The sequence below is a fragment of the Pseudophryne corroboree genome, chromosome 10, assembly GCF_028390025.1.
Source record: "Pseudophryne corroboree isolate aPseCor3 chromosome 10, aPseCor3.hap2, whole genome shotgun sequence".
In the NCBI taxonomy this organism is placed as follows: domain Eukaryota; kingdom Metazoa; phylum Chordata; class Amphibia; order Anura; family Myobatrachidae; genus Pseudophryne; species Pseudophryne corroboree.
In genome coordinates, this window is record NC_086453.1 from 175,613,041 (window position 1) to 175,640,696 (window position 27,656).

Below are 27,656 nucleotides of genomic sequence, written 5' to 3' on the forward strand. Positions count from 1 at the left end.
TCCTGGACCACCAACCCGAGGCACCCCAGGGAGCCACGGCACACAGTTTGGGAACCTCTGCCATAGAGCCTTCAGTATTTTTCTGTGCCTCTAGCGGAAGGTACTGAGGACTGAATGTCCTGTGATTCTTCAAGCAAGATTATTTTTGTTTTTTCTACCTGATCCCTTCCCAACTTATCAGAGAAGTTCGGGTTAGGGATCATTGGTGCTGCATTAGCAGCAGATGGTTTGCCGGCGCTCATACAAAGGGCCCCACCATTGACTAAAATCAGCGCAGCTGATTGCAGCCACGGGCTGCACAAGGACGCAGGACGGCGCTTACAGAAAAGTCCCGTCATGGCCTCCGCAGGTGGTGCAGGTACTGAGCGGTAGGCAGCTCTCACTGCCGCCGCTCACTTACTTACTTTTTCGATCTATTGCGGCTGGTCAGCTCACGCTGCCGCCCATTATGTGGGGACTGTGTGTATTTATATACAGTAACTGTAAATGTTCCCCTGCTGCCTGCCACTTGTAAAATCCCTTGCTAATTCTTCACTTGCAGGGAGCCAGCGAGCGAACCCCGGCACTGCGCAGGCCGCTCGACGATTCCTGGGTCACCTGGCGCCGCTGGCCGCTTGCAGGGGTAGCTAGCGAGCAGCTCCCGCCACTACCGCCAGAACGCTCGCCGCTCCCCGTCTCGCCGATCCGTCCTCCTCCCTACCCTTGTACGGCTCTGATGGGGTGTGCGGCCGAGCTGACCGCGGACAGCTGCTGCCGCGGTCCGCTCTGGCAGCCGCTCACCAATCTCCGACGTGCAGTCGGTAAGACTTGCACTCCCCATCTCCCGTCTGCTGAACAACGGGGGGGGGGAGCAGTGTGGGGGAAATCGTCAGCCATAATAAAGGCTGCACCTGCAAATAATACTCTTCTGCAGGAGAGAGGGGGGGTGGAAGCCCGCAGGGAGGCCCCAATAACTAAGCTGCGTTTAGGCAGCAAAATCATCAGGAATTTTAAGCCTGTGGCCAATATCAGAGTCTCTGTTACATATACAATATAACTGTTGTGTGTGTATATATATATATATATATATATATATATATATATATATATATATTTATATATATATATATATATGTGTGTGTGTATATGTGTTTGGGTGTTTACACACTGATAGTATACAGTGTCTGTGTATATGCATGTATTAATATATATCTATGTGTTTATATTTATATATATATATATATATATATATATGGAACTTGGTGTATCAGCAATCTTGCACTAAGCAAGCACATGGCCGGACACCATTTTAACATTACTTCCTGGTTCTTACCAGGAAGTTGCTGCCCTACAACACTCGGCCTCTAGAGGAGCCGGGGTGTTGTTAGGAATTTTATTTTCTTGGTTTTGTACAGCACAAGATGAACACGTGTGCTGTAATGTAGATTTATACACACTTTATTTACGTGTTACTAAGTCACGGTACTGGTCTATCCTTCTGTACTTGTTTGTCCGTGTACATTAGGAGTAAGGCTAAGACATAGCAGCTTCGCTGCAGAGTCCGTCGGACAAATAAGACTGCACATACGCACTATTGCCGTTCCTCGTTGGGGGAGGCTGGCGTATATACTGACTGTGAACAATTGTTATTATTGTTTTCTAATTTGACAGTTTCAGAGATACCCGTCGCAGTGTGTCCTACAGTATACAGCAGTAGGGCTGTTGTTTAACCTGGTTTGGGCCCGGTTTCGGCTTAACAGGGCAGTGGTTGCATGGTAAAACCGTTCACGTTTGCCCTACAAGAAGCACACCTTACGCTTCTCGCTGATCACACTTGTGGATCTGCTCAATATCTAGGTACAGTTTCTGTGGACGTCAGCCAGTTTAGTTCTCGCTTTTCAGTTTCACTAGTGCGGCACGACGTGTTTTTTCCCCCCGCTACGTGCTTAACAGGACGGTGTCCGTTTCTAAACGAGAATAGAAACATTACCTTACGCTGCCCACATGTTTCGTCCTGTCTTGGACAAATTCCTGAATAAATAGATTCAGGATATAGTCGTTACATCTCGGTCCTTTCGGGCCCGTGCTACAGAAACAGCCACAGGCGGGTCAGGTGGTAGTGAACGTGGTTTTCGATAACCTCTACTTGTCTGATTGTCGTCAATATACGGTTAAAGTGCTGCCACCTACTTCCAGGCATCTTTAATCAGGGTTTCAGTGGCGTTTACAGCTAAGCCACTGAAAAGCCAGGGCTAGAATGAGTTTCCAGGCCATCGCCGATCGTCAGTTGTGGGCATCCACAGTTGGGGGATCCGCAATTTTTGGGTTCGCAGTTTACCAGACAAAGGTTGATTGTTTTCCACCATTGCAATTTGCAAGACGGGTCTGCCTGGGTCATAAGACGCGGTTCTGCACACCGCCATACAAGCTCTAGTAGATTGAGCACTTTGACTGCAGTCAACAACATTATTCCAGTTTGGGGTAGTTCCAAAGCTGGCTGAATCTGTCAGTCCGATACTGACCCTTCAGGTCAATCAGGGCGTCGCTTATACTACACATTCATGAATACCTGCAGTTGGTGACTACAGGTTGAAAATTACAGTGATTCTGGATTTCAACAAGAATAAGTACTTTTAGACGCATCAGGCCTACTTAAGTTGGCAGTAAAAACCATTCTCGTTTTCAAGCGCTACCGTTTTGGCTTCGTATGGCGCCTAGGGTTGTCATATGTAATGGCTATCGTGATAGCTCATCCCTGGAAGTGATAACAGTTCAGTGTTTTGCAGATCTGCTCATTAAAGCTCCGTCTCAAAACTTTGTCATGCAACGGCCCTTACTAACGTACAAGGGTGTCGTTCAGCACGGTTAGATTGTTAACCTAGAGATATCAAGCCTCATTCCGTAACAACGGACTCATGCATAGGGATAATTCCGTGATTACACGGATTTACCTGCCTGAACATACCACACAAACTGTTCGTCATCACGTACAGTTCGTACGCAAGCCACGGACGGTCTTGATCCGTTTTGCCTTTTGCCTATTGGTAAGGAGAGTGACGTCTTTCGACGCACTCTACTTCGCAAGGAGTCACTCAGGTCATTTTCACCTGGAAGTTCTTGCACGCTCCTACAAGTTCATCAAATAGTACGGTTGTCTCTAAGGGCCAGAGTTTCACTACTCTAGTGGCTCCAAGTACATCATTTTACCGCAGGGACAATGTTCGGCGTCTGGAATTGGATAATTCTAAATATGAACGCTAGTCTCAGAGGTTGGGGACCTGGGGTCCCAAATGATTAACTTCACAAATCACGGAGATTTCGGTCAAACGCGCTGCGGCAAGTGGGCCACATGCTCCGTTCTCAGACTGTCCAAGTGCGGTCAGACAACACAAGGGCGATCGCATACATCACCGATCAAGGACGGAATCGAAGTCGCATGACCATGCGGCAAGCTGCTCCATGTTCATTCTGGGAGTGAACAGCTGGAAGGCAGCTTATTCCAGGACACTGAGCATTGAATTCTTAAGTGTTCCAGATGTTGGTCCAGCGGTGGAGTTACCCACAGGGGTATCTATTGGCATCTCGCAAAAAAAAAAAAAAAAAAAAAAAAAAAAACATCAAAGTATGTGTCCATCCCAGTATGTGTCCAGTACAAGGGCTCCGAAGGCAGCAGCTGTAGATGCTCTGATGCTCTCACGATCGCGTGGCTGTACAGCATTGTGGATCTGTTACAACGGTTACGCTGCTTCCTCGGGTACTAAAATGGATCATACAAGACTCCATGACAGTCATACTAGTGGCGCCACATTGGCCTCGGAGGCCATGATTCTTGGATCTCCGCGAACTACTCGCAGCCGATCCTTCACCGCTCTCGCCACGTCCGGACCTGTCCCACTAGGGTCAGTTCTTTTACCCCGATTTAGCGCGGCAGCGTTTGACGGGGTGGCTGTTCAAAGCGCTCTCAAGAACGGATGGCTTTCCAGAATCTGGTATACAAACCATGTTAGGGGCTGGGAAGCCAGTACGGCAGCTCATTATTACAAGGTTTAGCGTGCCTCTATAGGTTGGTGTGACGCTCAGAAGTTTCCAACATCATTTTCAAGTTATCCCGTCTTTTAATATTTTTACATACTGGGTTTGGTGAAGGATTATATTCTACACTCAAGGTGCAGGTCTCGGCATGTCAATTTACCTGCAAAGGTGTTTGGCTCCTTTGCCGATTGTACACACTTTCCTGCACGGTGTCCTCAGATGACCTCCATTTATACCACCTACAGCGCCATGGGACGTGATCTGGTTTTACCACCCACAGCGCCAGGGGACGTGATCTGGTTTTAGGGTTTTTATTTACAGTCTTCATTTGTTGAATTCTTACAACAAGTGGATGTTACGTTTATCAATTGGTAAACACTTTTCTCTTAGCCTTAGCATCTCAGCAAGGCGTGTTTTAACATAGGGTGGCTTGCATGACAAGGCCCCAAATCTGGTGTTTTATGGTCATAGGGCGGAACTTCGCACAAATTCCGTGTTCCAGTCAAAGATCGTATAATGTCACGCATCAATTAACTAATGTAGTTCCTCGGTAATCAATATGTTCGAGAACTTAAGTTACTTTGAATGTGGTACGCGCACTATGCGTTTATGTAACCCAAACAATTGTACGTAGAACAGACACATTGTTCTCTATAATGTAGTGAAGATGGCTTTACAAGCTTCCAAGCAGTCCTTATGTCATACGTCAGGCTTAGCTTCATAATAGGCTACAACGCCTACATCAGGGTCAGACCATTCCAAACATTCTAGTGAACGTCATAAGCGGGCTTCAACCGCCTACATCAGTGTCAGACCATTCCATACGTTCTTTGGGAACGTCATGAGCAGCAGGTCGTGAAGTTTCTACGAAACAGCGTAGACGAGCTGCTACATGGTCATCGGTGCATGACCATCAGTGCGCATGTTGGTGCGCTTTTACAGATTGGCTACGTTTGCGGCATGAGCATTTAGCTTTGGCCGTCTAGTGTTACAGGTGACAAACTGCTCTCCCGCCCAAGGGGGAAACTTTGGTACGTCCCAAGAGTACTCCAGTGACCCCTAGTGGATGAAAAAGAAAATAGGATTTTGGTACTTACCAGGTAAATCCTTTTCTTTGAATCCATAGGGGGCACTGGACGCCCACCCAGAGCAGTTTACCTGTCTTGTGGTAAGGTCTGTGGATCTTATGGTAACACTTTATCACCAATGCATTCGATGTTATGGTATCAACTGATTGTTTTCAGTTCCGTTATGTGTCAACTTTAGGGTTGACCATTATATTATAATGTTATAGGTTCATATAATGTTATATGTAATTCTCTATGGTTCATCCTCTCTATCACTCCTGTTCGGCCCAGTAAAAATACTGAAGGCTCTATGGGATTATGGAGGGGATGGCCAGTTACTAATTTAAATATTTAAATATGTGCCATTCCGGCTACGCCCAGTCCATAACCCAAGAGTACTCCAGTGCCCCCTATGGATTCAAAGAAAAGGATTTACCTGGTAAGTACCAAAATCCTATTTTTTCTAAACTCTACAAGTTCGATCCTTTGGCCTCTGAGGACCTAAAGTTTGGTCAATCAGTTCTGCAGGAGCCTCCGCGCTCTCCCTCCCGTTCTGGGAGCTTTGGTACATCCCCGTGGTACTAATGTGGACCCCAGCATCCTCTAGGACGTAAGAGAAAATAGGATTTCATTTACCTACCGGTAAATCCTTTTCTCGTAGTCAGTAGAGGATGCTGGGCGCCCGCCCAGCGATTCGTTATCCTGCAGCGGTTATCTGGTACAGTACGACTTTGTTCTTAGTTAAGTACTGCCTTGTTAATTGGTTAAATAATGTTTTAGCTGTTGCTGAGTATCAAGCTCGTTAGCTTGGTTTGCCTTGTATGTGTGAGCTGGTATGAATCTCGCCACTATCTGTGTAATTCCTTCTCTCGAAGATGTCTGTCTCCTCGGTCACAGTTTCTAGACTGAGTCTGGTAGAGGGAGGAGCCAGCCCATACTCTCAAACTCTTAGTGCCAATTGCTCCTGGTGGACCAGTCTATACCCCATGGTACTAATGTGGATCCCAGCATCCTTTATGGACTACGAGTAAAGAATTTACCGGTAGGTAATTAAAATCCTATTATCAGTTCGAACACACACACCACCCAAATCTAACACTCTGCACATGTTATATCTGCCACCCCCTGGAGTGCACATGGTTTTGCCCATTAGCTAACAAATTTACTGCTGCGATAAGATCTGAATTAGGCCCTTTGTCCCTTACCTTATAACTGAACCTAAGGATGACGTATAAACTCAATTTACTTAATTTAATATTTCCTCTTAAAACTTTTGGCCTGGTGGTGCCGTGAAAAACATTCTGATACTCTAGGGCGTCGTGATTCAAAAAAGTTTGTGAACCACTGCAATAGACTCTGCTTTGAGTTAAGCACAACATGCAGCTCCTTGGTTTTCTGTAGGCCAAATGAGCAGCATCAAGTGTAGGCCAAGTAATGAGGGTAGTTGAGAAATTATAGTCTATGTGTAAGGTGTGAAGGTTGTGTAGAAACTTACCACATTAGAGGCTGTTGGGATTTTTTTATTTTAATGTACAGTATCATAACAACGCTCTATTCGCCGTGTAGGCAGCCCATAAGTACGGTTCATTGAAAGACATAAATAAACCAGTATATAAATATAAGTTAAAACATCTAAAATAAAATAAAACCTTGTTTACTCTGGTGAAGTACATTTGATAGGACTGGGCTTCTTTTGTGTGCAAAGTAATGCACACACTGATATCAGCCAGTTGAAGCTGTGGGATAAAAACACAGCTAATGACCAGTAATGGTCTCATTAAAATTCACTGGATATTTTCCCCCCCAATATTTGATTGGAAGTAAACGCCGGTTGACTCGTGTGTCTGCAGTCATCTTCCAACTGATAACAGGCTGCAGTAGAGTTGTAAATGATCTGGAACAAGGGTAAGAAAAGTTAAGCCGCATACATGCGGATCGGTATGAGCTAACAATATAGACTATATAGTCTATATTGTTAGCAAAACTAGTTCATATCATATCGTGTGTATAGAACCAACATTGAACGATGCGCGTTCCCACCTATCGTCATCGCTGGAAAAAATAGACTGTGCATGCACACTCTGTTTTGGCTTAGTGCATATCATTTGTCTGTGTATGTTACTAATGATATAAGCCAACGACAAATTATTATTCCCCCCGGAAGGCCCACCCAACCCCTCTGACTTTCCAGCCCACTGTGTAGCCAAAGTCGTTCAGTGTTTATAATCAATATCATTGGTTCTGGACTCCGGGAGCTTCAAGGAAAATCGTTACGCTAAAATTGTTCATAGCCAGAATCGCACCGTTTGCAAGCCCCTTTAGTTTCCGTCTGTTAGGACACCTGCATGTAGTGTTCACTCTAGGAGTGAAAAGGGGCATGGCGCCGGACTCCGGGGGCATATCCGCGCACGTGCCCGAAATGGGGGCGTGGCCACGCAAATTAGGAGGCGTAGCCACGCTTACGTCATTTTAGGGCGCGGTGCGGCCCACAGACGCTACTATAGAGAGCGTCTGTGGCCAGCGACGTCACTGTTGGGGGCGTGCTCAGCACCTCCGTCGGTGCTGGGCTTCCCCCAGCTCTCTCCCAATGCGTGAATGGATGCCGCGCGCATGCGCACGGCATCTATACACGCCGGGAGGGCAGGAAGCGGGCGGCTGTTCTAGCAGGGCGCCGCAAAAGGGGCAGGGCGGGTTTTGCCTGCTAAAAAACGGGCAGGGCGCGGCGCCCTGCTAAAACAGCCTAGAGTGAACACTATGCATGTATGGCTAAATGAAGCAATAATTCACTTGTTTGACCCTCTGCTTCAGTGGCTGGATCAGTACTTGGGTACCTCCGGGTTAAGACATGCATTTGGGTGTCTGAAAACCTCAGTGATTGCAATAATGGACAAGAACTGTATGTTCATATACACATATGTATACACTGATTAATACAATTGTGAATATATATGTATGACACATCAGAAATGTTTATTTTAATAAAATTATTAGTGGCTCTTGTTCCACAGGTGATCTAGATTAATAAGTGCTAAAGAAAAAAGAAAAACAAGTTCTATATTTTAAACTTGACTACAAGAGAGTATAGCTTAAATGTACAAATGCTGTTTAGTCAAAAATGTATCATATATTACCTTCTCCTGAATGCTCAGTACTTTTCTTTTGATTATGACTGGTACCTTATGTGTATAAAAATGCCCTTTTCCTTTCATGGTGGTGCCACAATGAAATAAATACACGTCTCCGATATTACTTTACGCCCCACAGTTTTTGTTTATTTTGCTACTACTTCATGCTGTTCTGTACCTGGGCATCCATAAACTGTTTTACGTCAGTTGCACTTACCTTCAGCAAAGTTATTTGAAGATGAGACAGTGCTTAGAAATATATAGGGATGGATTGACACAATATTCACAAATTCTCCATTAACACAGAGAGAATTAAAGCCCACAATGCATTTCCTTTTCTCTAACGTCCTAAGTGGATGCTGGGGACTCCGTAAGGACCATGGGGATTAGCGGCTCCGCCGGAGACTGGGCACAACTATAAAGAAAGCTTTTAGACTACTGGTGTGCACTGGCTCCTCCCACTAAGACCCTCCTCCAGACCTCAGTTAGATTCTTGTGCCCGGCCGAGCTGGATGCACACTAGGGGCTCTCCTGAGCACCTAGAAAGAAAGTATATTTAGGTTTTTTATTTTCAGTGAGATCTGCTGGCAACAGACTCACTGCAGCGAGGGACTAAGGGGAGAAGAAGCGAACCTACCTAACAGGTGGTAGTTTGGGCTTCTTAGGCTACTGGACACCATTAGCTCCAGAGGGATCGACCGCAGGACCCGACCTTGGTGTTCGTTCCCGTAGCCGCGCCGCCGTCCCCCTTACAGAGCCAGAAGCACGAAGAAGGTCCGGAAAATCAGCGGCAGAAGACTTCGGTCTTCACCAAGGTAGCGCACAGCACTGCAGCTGTGCGCCATTGCTCCTCATGTACACCTCACACTTCGGTCACTGATGGGTGCAGGGCGGGGGGGTGCCCTGAGGGCAATAAATAACACCTTGGCTGGCAAAATATACATCATATATAGTCCCAGAGGCTATATAGATGTAAAATTACCCCTGCCAGTATCACAGAAAAAGCGGGAGAAAGTCCGCCGAAAAGGGGGCGGGGCTTCTCCCTCAGCACACTGGCGCCATTTTTCCCTCACCGTTCCGCTGGAAGGAAGCTCCCTGGCTCTCCCCTGCAGTCTGAGAATACTACAGAAGGGTAAAAAAGAGAGGGGGGGCACTAAATTTAGGCGCAGTATAGATATATATATGTAATATATATATGAAAAGCAGCTATAGGGAAAACACTCATTGATAGTGGGATCCCAGTGTTATATAGCGCTCTGGTGTGTGCTGGCATGCTCTCTCTCTGTCTCCCCAAAGGGCTTTGTGGGGTCCTGTCCTCTGTCAGAGCATTCCCTGTGTGTTTGCGGTGTGTCGGTACGGCTGTGTCGAAATGTTTGATGAGGAGGCTTATGTGGAGGCGGAGCAGATGCCTGTAAATGTGATGTCACCCCCTGCGGGGTCGACACCTGAGTGGATGGTGCTGTGGAAGGAATTACGTGATAGTGTCGACTCCTTACATAAAAGGTTTGACGACATACCTAATGTGGGACAGCCGGCTTCTCAGCCTGTGCCTGCCCAGGCGTCTCAAAAACCATCAGGGGCTCTAAAACGCCCGCTACCTCAGATGGTTGACACAGATGTCGACACGGATACTGACTCCAGTGTCGACGACGAAGAGACTAATGTAACTTCCAGTAGGGCCACACGTTACATGATTGAGGCAATGAAAAATGTGTTGCACATTTCTGATGTTACCCCCGGTACCACAAAAAAGGGTATAATGTTTGGAGAGAAAAAACTACCAGTAGCTTTTCCTCCATCTGAAGAGTTAAATGAAGTGTGTGAAGAAGCGTGGGCTTCCCCTGATAAAAATATGGTAATTTCTAAGAGGTTACTAATGGCGTACCCTTTCCCGCCAGAGGATAGGTCACGCTGGGAAACATCCCCTAGGGTGGATAAAGCGCTCACACGCTTGTCAAAGAAGGTGGCACTACCGTCTCCGGATACGGCCGCCCTGAAGGAATCTGCTGATAAAAAGCAGGAGGCTATCCTGAAATCTATATATACACACACAGGTGTGATACTGAGACCGGCTATAGCTTCAGCTTGGATGTGCAGCGCTGCTGCTGCTGCGTGGTCAGATTCCCTGTCAGAAAATATAGATACCCTAGACAGGGACACTATTTTGCTAAACGTAGAGCATATAAAAGACGCACTTTTATACATGAGGGATGCACAGAGGGATATTTGCCGGCTGGCATCCAAAATTAGTGCAATGTCCATTTCTGCCAGGAGAGGGTTATGGATTCGGCAGTGGACAGGTGATGCAGATTCCAAACGACACATGGAAGTTCTGCCTTATAAGGGTGAGGAATTGTTCGGGGATGGTCTCTCGGACCTCGTTTCCACAGCAACAGCTGGGAAGTCTACATTTTTACCCCATGTTCCCTCACAACCAAAGAAAGCACCGTATTATCAGGTACAGTCCTTTCGGCCCAATAGGGGCAAGCGGGTTAAAGGCGCGTCCTTTCTGCCCAGAGGCAGAGGTAGAGGGAAAAAGCAGCAACATACAGCCAGTTCCCAGGAGCAAAAGTCCTCCCCCGCTTCCTCTAAGTCCACAGCATGACGCTGGGGCTCCACAGGCAGAGCCAGGTACGGTGGGGGCCCGTCTCAAAAATTTCAGCAATCAGTGGGCTCGCTCACGGGTGGATCCCTGGATCCTTCAAATAGTATCTAAGGGGTACAAACTGGAATTCGAGACGTCTCCCCCCCCCCCCCCCGCCGTTTCCTCAAATCTGCCTTGCCAACCACTCCCTCAGGCAGGGAGGCAGTGTTACAGGCAATTCAAAAGCTGTATTCACAACAAGTGATAGTAAAGGTGCCCCTACTTCAACAAGGAAGGGGTTACTATTCCACAATGTTTGTGGTACCGAAACCGGACGGTTCGGTGAGACCCATTTTAAATTTGAAATCCTTGAACACATATATGAAAAAATTCAAGTTCAAGATGGAATCGCTCAGGGCGGTTATTGCAAGCCTGGACGAGGGAGATTACATGGTATCGCTGGACATCAAGGATGCTTACCTACATGTCCCCATTTACCATCCTCACCAGGAGTACCTCATGTTTGTGGTACAAGATTGTCATTACCAATTCCAGACGTTGCCGTTCGGTCTCTCCACGGCTCCGAGGGTCTTTACCAAGGTAATGGCGGAAATGATGATACTCCTTCGAAGAAAGGGAGTTTTAATTATCCCGTACTTGGACGATTTCCTGATAAAGGCGAGGTCCAGAGAGCGGTTGTTGGTAGGGGGTAGCACTATCTCGGGAAGTGCTACAACAGCACGGCTGGATTCTAAACATTCCAAAGTCACAGCTGGTCCCTACGACACGCCTGCTGTTCCTAGGGATGGTTCTGGACACAGAACAGAGAAAAGTGTTTCTCCCGGAGGAGAAGGCCAAGGAGCTGTCATCTCTAGTCAGAGGCCTCCTAAAACCAAAACAGGTGTCGGTGCATCACTGCACGCGGATCCTGGGAAAAATGGTAGCTTCCTACGAAGTGATTCCATTCGGCAGGTTTCATGCAAGAACCTTTCAGTGGGACCTGTTGGACAAGTGGTCCGGATCGCATCTTCAGATGCATCGTCTGATAACCCTGTCTCCAAGGACAAGGGTGTCTCTGCTGTGGTGGCTGCAGAGTGCTCATCTTCAAGAGGGCCGCAGATTCGGCATACAGGACTGGGTCCTGGTGACCACGGATGCCAGCCTTCGAGGCTGGGGAGCAGTCACACAGGGAAGAAACTTCCAAGGACTATGGTGAAGTCAGGAGACTTCCCTGCACATAAATATTCTGGAACTAAGGGCCATTTACAATGCCCTAAGTCAGGCAAAACCCCTGCTTCAAAACCAGCCGGTACTGATCCAGTCAGACAACATCAGGGCGGTCGCCCATGTAAATCGACAGGGCGGCACGAGAAGCAGGACGGCGATGGCAGAAGCCACAAGGATTCTCCGATGGGCGGAAAATCACGTGTTAGCACTGTCAGCAGTGTTCATTCCGGGAGTGGACAACTGGGAAGCAGACTTCCTCAGCAGGCACGACCTCCACCCGGGAGAGTGGGGACTTCATCCAGAAGTCTTTCAAATGATTGTAAACCAGTGGGAAAAACCACAGGTGGACATGATGGCGTCCCGCCTAAACAAAAAGCTAGAAAAATATTGCGCCAGGTCAAGAGACCCGCAGGCGATAGCTGTGGACGCTCTGGTAACCCCGTGGGTGTACCGATCGGTGTATGTGTTCCCTCCTCTTCCTCTCATACCAAAGGTACTGAGGATAATAAGGAGAAGAGGAGTAAGAACTATACTCATTGTTCCGGATTGGCCAAGAAGAGCGTGGTATACGGAACTTCAAGAAATGATGTCAGAGGACCCATGGCCTCTACCGCTCAGACAGGACCTGCTGCAGCAGGGGCCCTGTCTGTTCCAAGACTTACCGCGGCTGCGTTTGACGGCATGGCGGTTGAACACCGGATCCTGAAGGAAAAGGGCAATCCGGAGGAAGTCATTCCTACGCTGATAAAAGCTAGGAAAGAAGTAACCGCGAACCATTATCACCGCATATGGCGAAAATATGTTGCGTGGTGTGAGGCCAGGAAGGCCCCAACGGAAGAATTTCAGCTGGGCCGGTTCCTGCACTTCCTACAGTCAGGGGCGACTATGGGCCTTAAATTGGGTTCCATTAAGGTCCAGATTTCGGCTTTATCGATTTTCTTCCAGAGAGAATTGGCTTCACTACCTGAAGTTCAGACTTTTGTTAAGGGAGTGCTGCATATTCAGCCCCCTTTTGTGCCTCCAGTGGCACCTTGGGATCTCAACGTGGTGTTGGATTTCCTAAAGTCACATTGGTTTGAGCCACTGAAAACCGTGGATTTGAAATATCTCACGTGGAAAGTGGTCATGTTTTGGCCTTGGCTTCGGCCAGGCGTGTTTCAGAATTGTCGGCTTTGTCATGTAAAAGCCCTTATCTGATTTTCCATATGGATAGGGCAGAATTGAGGACTCGTCCCCAGTTTCTCCCCAAAGTGGTATCAGCGTTTCATCTGAACCAACCTATCGTGGTGCCTGCGGCTACAAATGACTTGGAGGCTTCCAAGTTGTTGGATGTAGTCAGGGCCCTAAAAATTTATGTTTCCAGGACAGCTGGAGTCACGAAGACTGACTCGCTCTTTATCCTGTATGCGCCCAACAAGTTGGGTGCACCTGCTTCTAAGCAGACTATTGCTCGCTGGATCTGTAGTACGATTCAGCTTGCACATTCTGCGGCTGGACTGCCGCATCCTAAATCAGTGAAAGCCCATTCCACGAGGAAAGTGGGCTCTTCTTGGGCGGCTGCCCGAGGGGTCTCGGCTCTTCAACTTTGCCGAGCTGCTACTTGGTCAGGGGCAAACACGTTTGCAAAATTCTACAAATTTGATACCCTGGCTGAGGAGGACCTTGAGTTCTCTCATTCGGTGCTGCAGAGTCATCCGCACTCTCCCGCCCGTTTGGGAGCTTTGGTATAATCCCCATGGTCCTTACGGAGTCCCCAGCATCCACTTAGGACGTTAGAGAAAATAAGAATTTACTCACCGGTAATTCTATTTCTCATAGTCCGTAGTGGATGCTGGGCGCCCATTCCAAGTGCGGATTGTCTGCAATACTTGTATATAGTTATTGCTTAACTAAAGGGTTATTGTTGAGCTATCTGTTGAGAGGCTCAGTTGTTATCATGCTGTTAACTGGGTATTGTATCACGAGTTATACAGTGTGATTGGTGTGGCTGGTAAGAGTCTTACCCGGGATTCAAAATCCTTCCTAATTGTGTCAGCTCTTCCGGGCACAGTATCCTAACTGAGGTCTGGAGGAGGGTCTTAGTGGGAGGAGCCAGTGCACACCAGTAGTCTAAAAGCTTTCTTTATAGTTGTGCCCAGTCTCCTGCGGAGCCGCTAATCCCCATGGTCCTTACGGAGTCCCCAGCATCCACTACGGACTATGAGGAATAGAATTACCGGTGAGTAAATTCTTATTTTTTACCTTTGTGTGTGTTGACCACTGTTAATTTGTTCTTATTCTTTTCCTCCTTTTAGGAAGTCGGCAGGATGAAGATGGAGATCTTTGCAGATGTTGTACCAAAAACAGCAGAAAATTTCAGGTGACTTGTTGTATAGCTGGATTTAGTAAGCCGGAGTAGAAGCTATTTTTCTAATGATGAGCAGTATTTGTGTAATGTTAATATTAACCACAAGGGAGAGGAAAGCGCAAAAGGATACAATTAAACATATAATATTTCATTATACAAAACATTTTTTTTAAATAAAAGTATCACAAACACATAATAATCATGCACAATAATATAAAATCATAAAATAAAGTTCTCTTCAGAGCAAAATATGTAGCATATGTAGGCTTACCAAACTATCCCTTTAAACCGTGACACTCATTAATTACACAAGTTCAGTGGTTGGCTGACTACAATCCTCCATTTCACCTGGTTTTAATCAGTCCCGGAACCTGTATAATCATGAGTGTCCCAGGTTAAAGGGATAGTATGGTAAACTTAAGCATATGTATATCAAATAAAACAAATTCCTCTGTTTGAGGTACAATTGATGTATCAATTGAAGAGTAGCCAGCTTAGTGCACTTAATTAGGCAATTACACAGTCTCCGCAGAGGTAGCCAACCCTGGTTCCCGAGAGCTCCCAACAGTTCATGTTTTCGAGGCCACCTGTGGATCTGTAGAATGTGTCTGTTAGGAATTAAAGCACCACATGTTTGAAATGGGACATTAAGTTATAACTCCAGCTATGCTCCAGCTAGGTGGTCTGGAAAATATCTGTTAAGGAGGTTACACACGGGAGATTTCTCCCGGAGATGTGTGCTGAGCGGTCTGTGACGGGGGGACCGCTCATTTCACCCAGCTGTGAAATGAGCGATCTGCTAGCTTTGGCATGCATGCATGCCAAATCTAAAGCCGGCGATAGAGATGCACGGGTCTGCGCATCGCTGTTGCCAGCACCCCTACACACGGGGCGATGTGTTCTTAATTTCTAAGCAATCTAGTCAGGTTGCTTAGAAATTAAGTGAACATCGCTCAGTGTGTACCCCCCTTTAGTAGCTCTCGAAGACCGGGTTTGCTACCCCCTCTTCCTAACCCCCCAAATGTATCTATGTATTCTCCTTCTCAATATCTTGAGTTGGTCATTTGTGGTTCCGTATTATTGGACATCATTTTGGATGTTTTCAACATGTCTGTGTATGTGTTCTTTGACACACATATGTCTATATACTTTCATGTATCTAAAACTAGAGATGAGCGCCTGAAATTTTTCGGGTTTTGTGTTTTGGTTTTGGGTTCGGTTCCGCGGCCGTGTTTTGGGTTCGAACGCGTTTTGGCAAAACCTCACCGAATTATTTTTGTCGGATTCGGGTGTGTTTTGGATTCGGGTGTTTTTTTCAAAAAACCCTAAAAAACAGCTTAAATCATAGAATTTGGGGGTAATTTTGATCCCAAAGTATTATTAACCTCAAAAAACATAATTTACACTCATTTTCAGCCTATTCTGAACACATCACACCTCACAATATTATTTTTAGTCCTAAAATTTGCACCGAGGTCGCTGTGTGAGTAAGATAAGCGACCCTAGTGGCCGACACAAACACCGGGCCCATCTAGGAGTGGCACTGCAGTGTCACGCAGGATGTCCCTTCCAAAAAACCCTCCCCAAACAGCACATGACGCAAAGAAAAAAAGAGGCGCAATGAGGTAGCTGACTGTGTGAGAAAGATAAGCGACCCTAGTGGCCGACACAAACACCGGGCCCATCTAGGAGTGGCACTGCAGTGTCACGCAGGATGTCCCTTCCAAAAAACCCTCCCCAAACAGCACATGACGCAAAGAAAAAAAGAGGCGCAATGAGGTAGCTGACTGTGTGAGAAAGATAAGCGACCCTAGTGGCCGACACAAACACCGGGCCCATCTAGGAGTGGCACTGCAGTGTCACGCAGGATGTCCCTTCCAAAAAACCCTCCCCAAACAGCACATGACGCAAAGAAAAAAAGAGGCGCAATGAGGTAGCTGTGTGAGAAAGATAAGCGACCCTAGTGGCCGACACAAACACCGGGCCCATCTAGGAGTGGCACTGCAGTGTCACGCAGGATGTCCCTTCCAAAAAACCCTCCCCAAACAGCACATGACGCAAAGAAAAAAAGAGGCGCAATGAGGTAGCTGTGTGAGTAAGATTAGCGACCCTAGTGGCCGACACAAACACCGGGCCCATCTAGGAGTGGCACTGCAGTGTCACGCAGGATGGCCCTTCCAAAAAACCCTCCCCAAACAGCACATGACGCAAAGAAAAAAAGAGGCGCAATGAGGTAGCTGACTGTGTGAGTAAGATTAGCGACCCTAGTGGCCGACACAAACACCGGGCACATCTAGGAGTGGCACTGCAGTGTCACGCAGGATGTCCCTTCCAAAAAACCCTCCCCAAACAGCACATGACGCAAAGAAAAAAAGAGGCGCAATGAGGTAGCTGTGTGAGTAAGATTAGCGACCCTAGTGGCCGACACAAACACCGGGCCCATCTAGGAGTGGCACTGCAGTGTCACGCAGGATGTCCCTTCCAAAAAACCCTCCCCAATCAGCACATGATGCAAAGAAAAAGAAAAGAAAAAAGAGGTGCAAGATGGAATTATCCTTGGGCCCTCCCACCCACCCTTATGTTGTATAAACAAAACAGGACATGCACACTTTAACCAACCCATCATTTCAGTGACAGGGTCTGCCACACGACTGTGACTGATATGACGGGTTGGTTTGGACCCCCCCCAAAAAAGAAGCAATTAATCTCTCCTTGCACAAACTGGCTCTACAGAGGCAAGATGTCCACCTCATCTTCACCCTCCGATATATCACCGTGTACATCCCCCTCCTCACAGATTATCAATTCGTCCCCACTGGAATCCACCATCTCAGCTCCCTGTGTACTTTGTGGAGGCAATTGCTGCTGGTCAATGTCTCCGCGGAGGAATTGATTATAATTCATTTTAATGAACATCATCTTCTCCACATTTTCTGGATGTAACCTCGTACGCCGATTGCTGACAAGGTGAGCGGCGGCACTAAACACTCTTTCGGAGTACACACTTGTGGGAGGGCAACTTAGGTAGAATAAAGCCAGTTTGTGCAAGGGCCTCCAAATTGCCTCTTTTTCCTGCCAGTATAAGTACGGACTGTGTGACGTGCCTACTTGGATGCGGTCACTCATATAATCCTCCACCATTCTATCAATGTTGAGAGAATCATATGCAGTGACAGTAGACGACATGTCCGTAATCGTTGTCAGGTCCTTCAGTCCGGACCAGATGTCAGCATCAGCAGTCGCTCCAGACTGCCCTGCATCACCGCCAGCGGGTGGGCTCGGAATTCTGAGCCTTTTCCTCGCACCCCCAGTTGCGGGAGAATGTGAAGGAGGAGATGTTGACAGGTCGCGTTCCGCTTGACTTGACAATTTTGTCACCAGCAGGTCTTTCAACCCCAGCAGACCTGTGTCTGCCGGAAAGAGAGATCCAAGGTAGGCTTTAAATCTAGGATCGAGCACGGTGGCCAAAATGTAGTGCTCTGATTTCAACAGATTGACCACCCGTGAATCCTTGTTAAGCGAATTAAGGGCTGCATCCACAAGTCCCACATGCCTAGCGGAATCGCTCCGTGTTAGCTCCTTCTTCAATGCCTCCAGCTTCTTCTGCAAAAGCCTGATGAGGGGAATGACCTGACTCAGGCTGGCAGTGTCTGAACTGACTTCACGTGTGGCAAGTTCAAAGGGCATCAGAACCTTGCACAACGTTGAAATCATTCTCCACTGCACTTGAGACAGGTGCATTCCATCTCCTATATCGTGCTCAATTGTATAGGCTTGAATGGCCTTTTGCTGCTCCTCCAACCTCTGAAGCATATAGAGGGTTGAATTCCACCTCGTTACCACTTCTTGCTTCAGATGATGGCAGGGCAGGTTCAGTAGTTTTTGGTGGTGCTCCAGTCTTCTGTACGTGGTGCCTGTACGCCGAAAGTGTCCCGCAATTTTTCTGGCCACCGACAGCATCTCTTGCACGCCCCTGTCGTTTTTTAAAAAATTCTGCACCACCAAATTCAAGGTATGTGCAAAACATGGGACGTGCTGGAATTTGCCCATATTTAATGCACACACAATATTGCTGGCGTTGTCCGATGCCACAAATCCACAGGAGAGTCCAATTGGGGTAAGCCATTCCGCGATGATCTTCCTCAGTTGCCGTAAGAGGTTTTCAGCTGTGTGCGTATTCTGGAAAGCGGTGATACAAAGCGTAGCCTGCCTAGGAAAGAGTTGGCGTTTGCGAGATGCTGCTACTGGTGCCGCCGCTGCTGTTCTTGCGGCGGGAGTCCATACATCTACCCAGTGGGCTGTCACAGTCATATAGTCCTGACCCTGCCCTGCTCCACTTGTCCACATGTCCGTGGTTAAGTGGACATTGGGTACAACTGCATTTTTTAGGACACTGGTGAGTCTTTTTCTGACGTCCGTGTACATTCTCGGTATCGCCTGCCTAGAGAAGTGGAACCTAGATGGTATTTGGTAACGGGGGCACACTGCCTCAATAAATTGTCTAGTTCCCTGTGAACTAACGGCGGATACCGGACGCACGTCTAACACCAACATAGTTGTCAAGGACTCAGTTATCCGCTTTGCAGTAGGATGACTGCTGTGATATTTCATCTTCCTCGCAAAGGACTGTTGAACAGTCAATTGCTTACTGGAAGTAGTACAAGTGGGCTTACGACTTCCCCTCTGGGATGACCATCGACTCCCAGCGGCAACAACAGCAGCGCCAGCAGCAGTAGGCGTTACACGCAAGGATGCATCGGAGGAATCCCAGGCAGGAAAGGACTCGTCAGACTTGCCAGTGACATGGCCTGCAGGACTATTGGCATTCCTGGGGAAGGAGGAAATTGACACTGAGGGAGTTGGTGGGGTGGTTTGCGTGAGCTTGGTTACAAGAGGAAGGGATTTACTGGTCAGTGGACTGCTTCCGCTGTCACCCAAAGTTTTTGAACTTGTCACTGACTTATTATGAATGCGCTGCAGGTGACGTATAAGGGAGGATGTTCCGAGGTGGTTAACGTCCTTACCCCTACTTATTACAGCTTGACAAAGGGAACACACGGCTTGACACCTGTTGTCCGCATTTCTGGTGAAATACCTCCACACCGAAGAGCTGATTTTTTTGGTATTTTCACCTGGCATGTCAACGGCCATATTCCTCCCACGGACAACAGGTGTCTCCCCGGGTGCCTGACTTAAACAAACCACCTCACCATCAGAATCCTCCTGGTCAATTTCCTCCCCAGCGCCAGCAACACCCATATCCTCCTCATCCTGGTGTACTTCAACACTGACATCTTCAATCTGACTATCAGGAACTGGACTGCGGGTGCTCCTTCCAGCACTTGCAGGGGGCGTGCAAATGGTGGAAGGCGCATGCTCTTCACGTCCAGTGTTGGGAAGGTCAGGCATCGCAACCGACACAATTGGACTCTCCTTGTGGATTTGGGATTTCAAAGAACGCACAGTTCTTTGCGGTGCTTTTGCCAGCTTGAGTCTTTTCAGTTTTCTAGCGAGAGGCTGAGTGCTTCCATCCTCATGTGAAGCTGAACCACTAGCCATGAACATAGGCCAGGGCCTCAGCCGTTCCTTGCCACTCCGTGTGGTAAATGGCATATTGGCAAGTTTACGCTTCTCCTCCGACAATTTTATTTTAGGTTTTGGAGTCCTTTTTTTTCTGATATTTGGTGTTTTGGATTTGACATGCTCTGTACTATGACATTGGGCATCGGCCTTGGCAGACGACGTTGCTGGCATTTCATCGTCTCGGCCATGACTAGTGGCAGCAGCTTCAGCACGAGGTGGAAGTGGATCTTGATCTTTCCCTAATTTTGGAACCTCAACTTTTTTGTTCTCCATATTTTATAGGCAGAACTAAAAGGCACCTCAGGTAAACAATGGAGATGGATGGATTGGATACTAGTATACAATTATGGACGGACTGCCACGGTTAGGTGGTATAAAAAAACCACGGTTAGGTGGTATATATTATAATAATAATACAATTATGGATGGACGGACTGCCTGCCGAGTGCCGACACAGAGGTAGCCACAGCCGTGAACTACCGCACTGTACACTGGTTGATAAAGAGATAGTAGTATACTCGTAACAACTAGTATGACACTATGACGACGGTATAAAGAATGAAAAAAAAACCACGGTTAGGTGGTATAATAATAATACAATTATGGATGGACGGACTGCCTGCCGACTGCCGACACAGAGGTAGCCACAGCCGTGAACTACCGCACTGTACACTGGTTGATAAAGAGATAGTAGTATACTCGTAACAACTAGTATGACACTATGACGACGGTATAAAGAATGAAAAAAAAAACCACGGTTAGGTGGTATATATTATAATAATAATACAATTATGGATGGACGGACTGCCTGCCGACTGCCGACACAGAGGTAGCCACAGCCGTGAACTACCGCACTGTACACTGGTTGATAAAGAGATAGTAGTATACTCGTAACAACTAGTATGACACTATGACGACGGTATAAAGAATGAAAAAAAAACCACGGTTAGGTGGTATATATTATAATAATAATACAATTATGGATGGACGGACTGCCTGCCGAGTGCCGACACAGAGGTAGCCACAGCCGTGAACTACCGCACTGTACACTGGTTGATAAAGAGATAGTAGTATACTCGTAACAACTAGTATGACACTATGACGACGGTATAAAGAATGAAAAAAAAACCACGGTTAGGTGGTATATATTATAATAATAATACAATTATGGATGGACGGACTGCCTGCCGACTGCCGACACAGAGGTAGCCACAGCCGTGAACTACCGCACTGTACACTGGTTGATAAAGAGATAGTAGTATACTCGTAACAACTAGTATGACACTATGACGACGGTATAAGGAAAGAAAAAAAAATACCACGGTTAGGTGGTATATATTGTAATACAATTATGGATGGACGGACTGCCTGCCGAGTTCCGACTGCCGACACAGAGGTAGCCACAGCCGTGAACTACCGCACTGTACTGTGTCTGCTGCTAATATAGACTGGTTGATAAAGAGATAGTATACAATACATACAACAATATACTACTATACTGGTGGTCAGGCACTGGTCACCACTAGTCACACTGGCAGTGGCACTCCTGCAGCAAAAGTGTGCACTGTTTAATTTTAAATTAATATAATATTATGTACTCCTGGGGGCTCCTGCTATAACAACCTGCAGTGCTCCCCAGTCTCCCCCACAATTATTATAAGCTTTGCCTTTTATACATTGATGTGCAGCACACTGGGCTGAGCTTTTTTTCAGGCAGAGAACGGATATAGCAGAGAACGGATATATATTAAAATAAATAAAAGTTAACTAACAACAACTGCACTGGTCACTGTGGTAAACTCTGTCTGACTCTGCACAATCTCTCTCTCTCTTCTAATCTAATTTCTAATGGAGAGGACGCCAGCCACGTCCTCTCCCTATCAATCTCAATGCACGTGTGAAAATGGCGGCGACGCGCGGCTCCTTATATAGAATCCGAGTCTCGCGAGAATCCGACAGCGTCATGATGACGTTCGGGCGCGCTCGGGTTAACCGAGCAAGGCGGGAGGATCCGAGTCTGCTCGGACCCGTGAAAAAAACATGAAGTTCGTGCGGGTTCGGTTTCAGAGAAACCGAACCCGCTCATCTCTATCTAAAACTCTTCTGTATTGTGAGATCTTTTTATTTCCCCCTCTTTATTAGTTCTTCTATTGAAATATCCATACGCATATGCTATATATTTATGCATAACATTTATGCATTGTTTATTATTTATGCAGGTGTGTGATATAAGTCTAAAGGTGGGTACACACTAGGCGATGCGCTCGGTGAGCGACATCACCTAGTGCTTCCGCTGGGCCACCTGACGGCAGGCATACACACTGTGTGATATCACTAATGATATTGCACAGTTACATCATGCCGCAACTGGCCGGAGTATGCAGTTTTGGACGATGAGCCCAAATTGAGCTGCATGCACGGCCGACACAGAGGGTCGCATTGCTCGGCAGCGACGGCATACACACTGGGCGATATAATAAACGACGCCACTCGGGAAGGGTCAAAATGAGCAAAGTTTTTTACTTTATCGCTAGGTGTGTACCCACTTTTATAATGCGCTTTTAGCAATTTGAATATTCACTCCACTTTTATTTATTTTCCAATATTTATTTTATTTTTCATCATCTTTGTTTGAATTGAATAGTACCCCAAGGTGTTAATTATATCTGTCTATGGACTTTAGAGAACACATGCATCCAATTAAATACTATCACCTGCAATTTAGAGGCTATATAAGAAAAGCAAAGAGATATGAACTCTCATTTCTCTTTGACGTCCTAGTGGATGCTGGGGACTCCGTAAGGACCATGGGGAATAGACGGCTCCGCAGGAGACTGGGCACATCTAAAGAAAGCTTTAGGACTATCTGGTGTGCACTGGCTCCTCCCCCTATGACCCTCCTCCAAGCCTCAGTTAGATTTCTGTGCCCGGCTGAGCTGGATGCACACTAGGGGCTCTCCTGAGCTCCTAGAAAGAAAGTATAGTTTAGGTTTTTTATTTTACAGTGAGACCTGCTGGCAACAGGCTCACTGCAGCGAGGGACTAAGGGGAGAAGAAGCGAACCTACCTAAGTGGTGGTAGCTTGGGCTTCTTAGGCTACTGGACACCATTAGCTCCAGAGGGATCGAACACAGGACCCGACCTCGTCGTCCATTCCCGGAGCCGCGCCGCCGTCCCCCTTACAGAGCCAGAAGCAAGAAGGTCCGGAAAATCGGCGGCTGAAGACTTCTGTCTTCTCCAAGGTAGCGCACAGCACTGCAGCTGTGCGCCATTGCTCATCATGCACACCACACACTGCGGTCACTGATGGGTGCAGGGCGCTGGGGGGGGGGGCGCCCTGAGCAGCAATATTAACACCTTGGCTGGCAAACTAACACCATATATAACCCCAGAGGCTATATAGTTGTATATTAACCCCTGCCAGATATATTAAAATAGCGGGAGAAAGCCCACCGAAAAAGGGGCGGAGCCATCTCCCTCAGCACACTGGCGCTATTTTCCCTCACAGTTTCGCTGGAGGAATCGCTCCCTGGCTCTCCCCTGCAGTCCTGCACTACAGAAAGGGTTAAAAAGAGAGGGGGGGCACAAAATTAGGCACAGTATAGAATATATATGCAGCTATAAGGGAAAACACTCTCTATAGGTGATATCCCTGTGATATATAGCGCTCTGGTGTGTGCTGGCATACTCTCCCTCTGTCTCCCCAAAGGGCTTTGTGGGGTCCTGTCCTCTGTCAGAGCATTCCCTGTGTGTGTGCTGTGTGTCGGTACTGCTGTGTCGACATGTATGATGAGGATAATGATGTGGAGGCGGAGCAAATGCCTGTGAATGGGATGTCACCCCTGCGGGGTCGACACCGGTGTGGATGGACTTATGGAAGGAATTACGTGACAGTGTCAACTCCTTACATAAAAGGTTTGACGACATAGGACAGCCGGCTGCTCAGCTTGTGCCTGTCCAAGCGTCTCAAATGTCATCAGGGGCTCTAAAACGCCCGCTACCTCAGATGGCAGACACAGATGTTGACACTGATACCGACTCCAGTGTCGACGACGATGAGACTAGTGTACCTTCCAATAGGGCCACCCGTTACATGATTGAGGCAATGAAAAATGTATTACACATTTCTGATAATACCCCAGGTACCACAAAAAAGGGTATTATGTTTGGTGAGAGAAAACTACCAGTAGTTTTTCCTGCATCTGAGGAATTGATATGAGGTGTGTGAGGAAGCGTGGACTTCCCCCAATAAGAAATTGATAATTTCTAAGCAGCGTACCCTTTTCCGCCAGAGGATAGGTCACGTTGGGAAATACCCCCTAGGGTAGAAAAAGCGGTTACACGCTTATTAAAAAAGGTGGCACTACCGTCACGGATACGGACGCCCTGAAGGACCTGCTGATAGAAAGCAGAAAACTACCCTTAGAGCTATATGCACACACACTTGCATTATATTGAGACCTGCTATTGCCTCGGCATGGATGTGCAGTGCGGCAGCTGCGTGGTCAGATTCCCTGTCGGATAATATTTATACTATAGATAGGGACAATATTTTGCTGAAAATAGAGCATATAAAAGACGCTGTCTTATACATGCGTGATGCACAGAGGGATATTTGCCGACTGGCATCACAAATAAGCGCTATGTAAAACCATTGCCGCCAGGCGGGGGTTATGGACTCGGCAATAGTCGGGCGATGCCGATTCAAAACGGCACACGGAAGTTTGCCCTATAAGAGGGTGGAACTGTTTGGGGATGGTCTTTCAGACCTCGTTTCCACAGCTACGGCTGGGAAATCAAAACTTTTGCCACAAGCTACCCCATAGCAAAAGAAAGCACTGTATTATCAGGTACAGTCCCTTCGGCCCCAGAAAAGTAGAGGACTAGAGGCTCATCTTTTCTGCCAAGAGGAAAAGGTAGAGGGAAAAAAGCTGCAGCACACAGCTAGTTCCCAAGAGCAGAAGTCCTCCCCTGCGTCCGGTAAGTGCACAGCATGACGCTGGGGCTGCTCAGGCGGACCCGGGTACGTTGGGGGCCCGTCTCAGAAATTTCAGCGCACAGTGGGCTCTCTCACAGGTGGATCCCTGGGTTCTTCAATCAGTATCTCAGGGGTACAGGCTGGAATTCGAGACGTCTCCCCCCCGCCGTTTCCTAAAATCTGCCGTACCGGCAACTCCCTCTGCCAGGGAGGCAGTGTTGGTGGCTGTCCAAAAACTGTATTCACAGCAAGTGATTATCAAGGTACCCCTCCTTCAACAGGAAAAGGGTTACTATTCCACAATGTTTGTGGTACCGAAACAGGACGGTTCGGTGAGACCCATCTTAAATTTAAAATCCTTGAACACATATAACAAAAGATTCAAGTTCAAGATGGAATCGCTCAGGGCGATTATTGCGAACCTGGACGAGGGGGATTACAGGGTCTCTCTGGACATCAAGGATGCTTACCTACATGTCCCCATTTACCCTCCTCACCAGGAGTACCTCAGGGTTGTGGTACAGGACTGTCACTATCAGTTCCAGACGCTGCCGTTTGGATTATCCACGGCACCGAGGGTCTCTACCAGAAATGATGATACTCCTTCGCAAGAAGGGAGTTTTAATTATCCCGTACTTGGACGATCGCCTGATAAGGGCAAGGTCCAAGGAGCAGTTGGTAGTGGGGGTAGCACTTTCTCGGGAAGTGCTGCAACAGCACAGCTGGATTCTCAATATTCCAAAGTCACAGCTGGTCCCGACGACACGTCTTCTGTTCCTGGGAATGATTCTGGAAACAGACCAGAAAAAAGTGTTTCTTCCAGTGGAAAAAGCCGAGGAGTTGTCATCTCTAGTCAGAAACCTCCTAAGACCGGGACAGGTGTCGGTACATCAATGCACACGAGTCCTGGGAAAAATGGTAGCTTCGTACGAAGAAATTCCATTCGGAAAGTTCCACGCAAGGATTTTCCAGTGGGACCTGTTGGACAAATGGTCCGGGTCCCATCTCCAGATACAGCAGCGGATAACCCGGTCGGCAAGAACCAGGGTGTCGCTGCGGTGGTGGCTGCAGAGGGCTCATCTACTAGAGGGCCGCAGATTCGGAATACAGGACTGGGTCCTGGTAAACACGGATGCCAGCCTTCGGGGCTGGGGTGCAGTCACACAGGGAGTAAAATTCCAAGGACTGTGGTCCAAACAGAAGATTTCACTTCACATAAATTTTCTGGAGCTAAGAGCCCTTTACAAGGCCGTAAGCCAAACAAGGCCCCTGCTTCAAAACCAGCCGTACTGATCCAATCAGACAACATCACGGCGCTCGCCTATGTAAACAGGCAGGGCGGCACAAGAAGCAGGAGGGCAATGGCAGAAGCCACAAGGATTCCCCGTTGGGCGGAAAATCACGTGGTAGCACTGGCAGCAGTGTTCATTCCGGGAGTGGACAACTGGGAAGCAGACTTCCGCAGCAGACTCCACCCGGGAGAATAGGGACTTCATCCAGAAGTCTTCCAAATGCTGGTAAACCGTTGGGAAAGACCACAGGTGGACATGCTGGCGTCCCGCCTCAATAAAAAAGATATTGCGCCTGGTCAAGGGAACCTCAGGCGATCGCTGTGGACGCACTAGTGACACCGCGGGTGTACCAGTCGGTTTATGTGTTCCCTCCTCTCCCTCTCATACCCAAGGTACTGAGGATAAATAAGAAAAAGAGGAGTAAGAACTATACTCATTGTTCCGGATTGGCCAAGAAGGGCTTGGTACCCGGAACTTCAAGAAATGATCTCAGAGGACCCATGGCCTCTGCCGCTCAGACAGGATCTGCTGCAGCAGGGGCCCTGTCTGTTCCAAGACTTACCGCGGCTGCGTTGACGGCATGGCGGTTGAACACCGGATCCTGAGTGAAAAAGGCATTCCGGAGGAAGTCATTCCTACCCTGATCAAAGCCAGGAAGGATGTCAGCCTGAAGTTCAGACGTTGTAAGGGAGTGCTGCATATTCAGCCCCTTTTTTGTGCCCCCAGTGGCACCTTGGGTTCTCAATGTGGTTTTGGAGTTCCTGGAATCACATTGGTTTGAGCCACTTAAAACCGTGGATTTGAAATATCTCACATGGAAAGTGGTCATGTGTTGGCTCTGGCTTCGGCCAGGCATGTGTCAGAATTGGCGGCTTTGTCATGAAAAAGCCCTTACCTGACTTTCCATATGGATAGGGCAGAGTTGAGGACTCGTCCTCACCTTCTCCCGAAGGTGGTATCAGGTTTTCACTTGAACCAACCTATTGTGGTGCCTGCGGCTACTAGGGACTTGGAGGATTCTAAGTTACTGGACGTAGTCAGGGCCCTGAAAATTTATATTTCCAGGACGGCTGGAGTCAGGAAAACTGACTCGCTGTTTATCCTGGATGCACCCAACAAGCTGGGTGCTCCTGCTTCTAAGCAGACTATAGCGCGCTGGATTTGTAGCACTATTCAGCTTGCGCATTCTGCGGTGGGACTACCGCAGCCTAAATCTGTAAAAGCCCATTCCACAAGGAAGGTGGTCTCATCTTGGGCGGCTGCCCGAGGGGTCTCGGCTTTACAACTTGGCCGAGCTGCTACTTGGTCAGGGGCAAACACGTTTGCAAAATTCTACAAATTTGATACCCTGGCTGAGCAGGACCTTGAGTTCTCTCATTCGGTGCTGCAGAGTCATCCGCACTCTCCCGCCCGTTTGGGAGCTTTGGTATAATCCCCATGGT

General features: G+C 47.7%; 1 protein-coding gene across 2 annotated transcripts in view; it reads left to right on the forward strand.

Moving 5' to 3' along the window:
• Positions 1 to 27,656, forward strand: part of PPIH (peptidylprolyl isomerase H) — a 305,388-nt gene that overhangs the window by 7,628 nt on the left and 270,104 nt on the right. For both annotated transcript variants that reach the window (XM_063941659.1, XM_063941658.1), the window contains exon 2: positions 14,309 to 14,373. In XM_063941659.1, the coding sequence (XP_063797729.1) occupies positions 14,309 to 14,373 (65 nt within the window). The remainder of the gene's footprint in view (positions 1 to 14,308; positions 14,374 to 27,656) is intronic.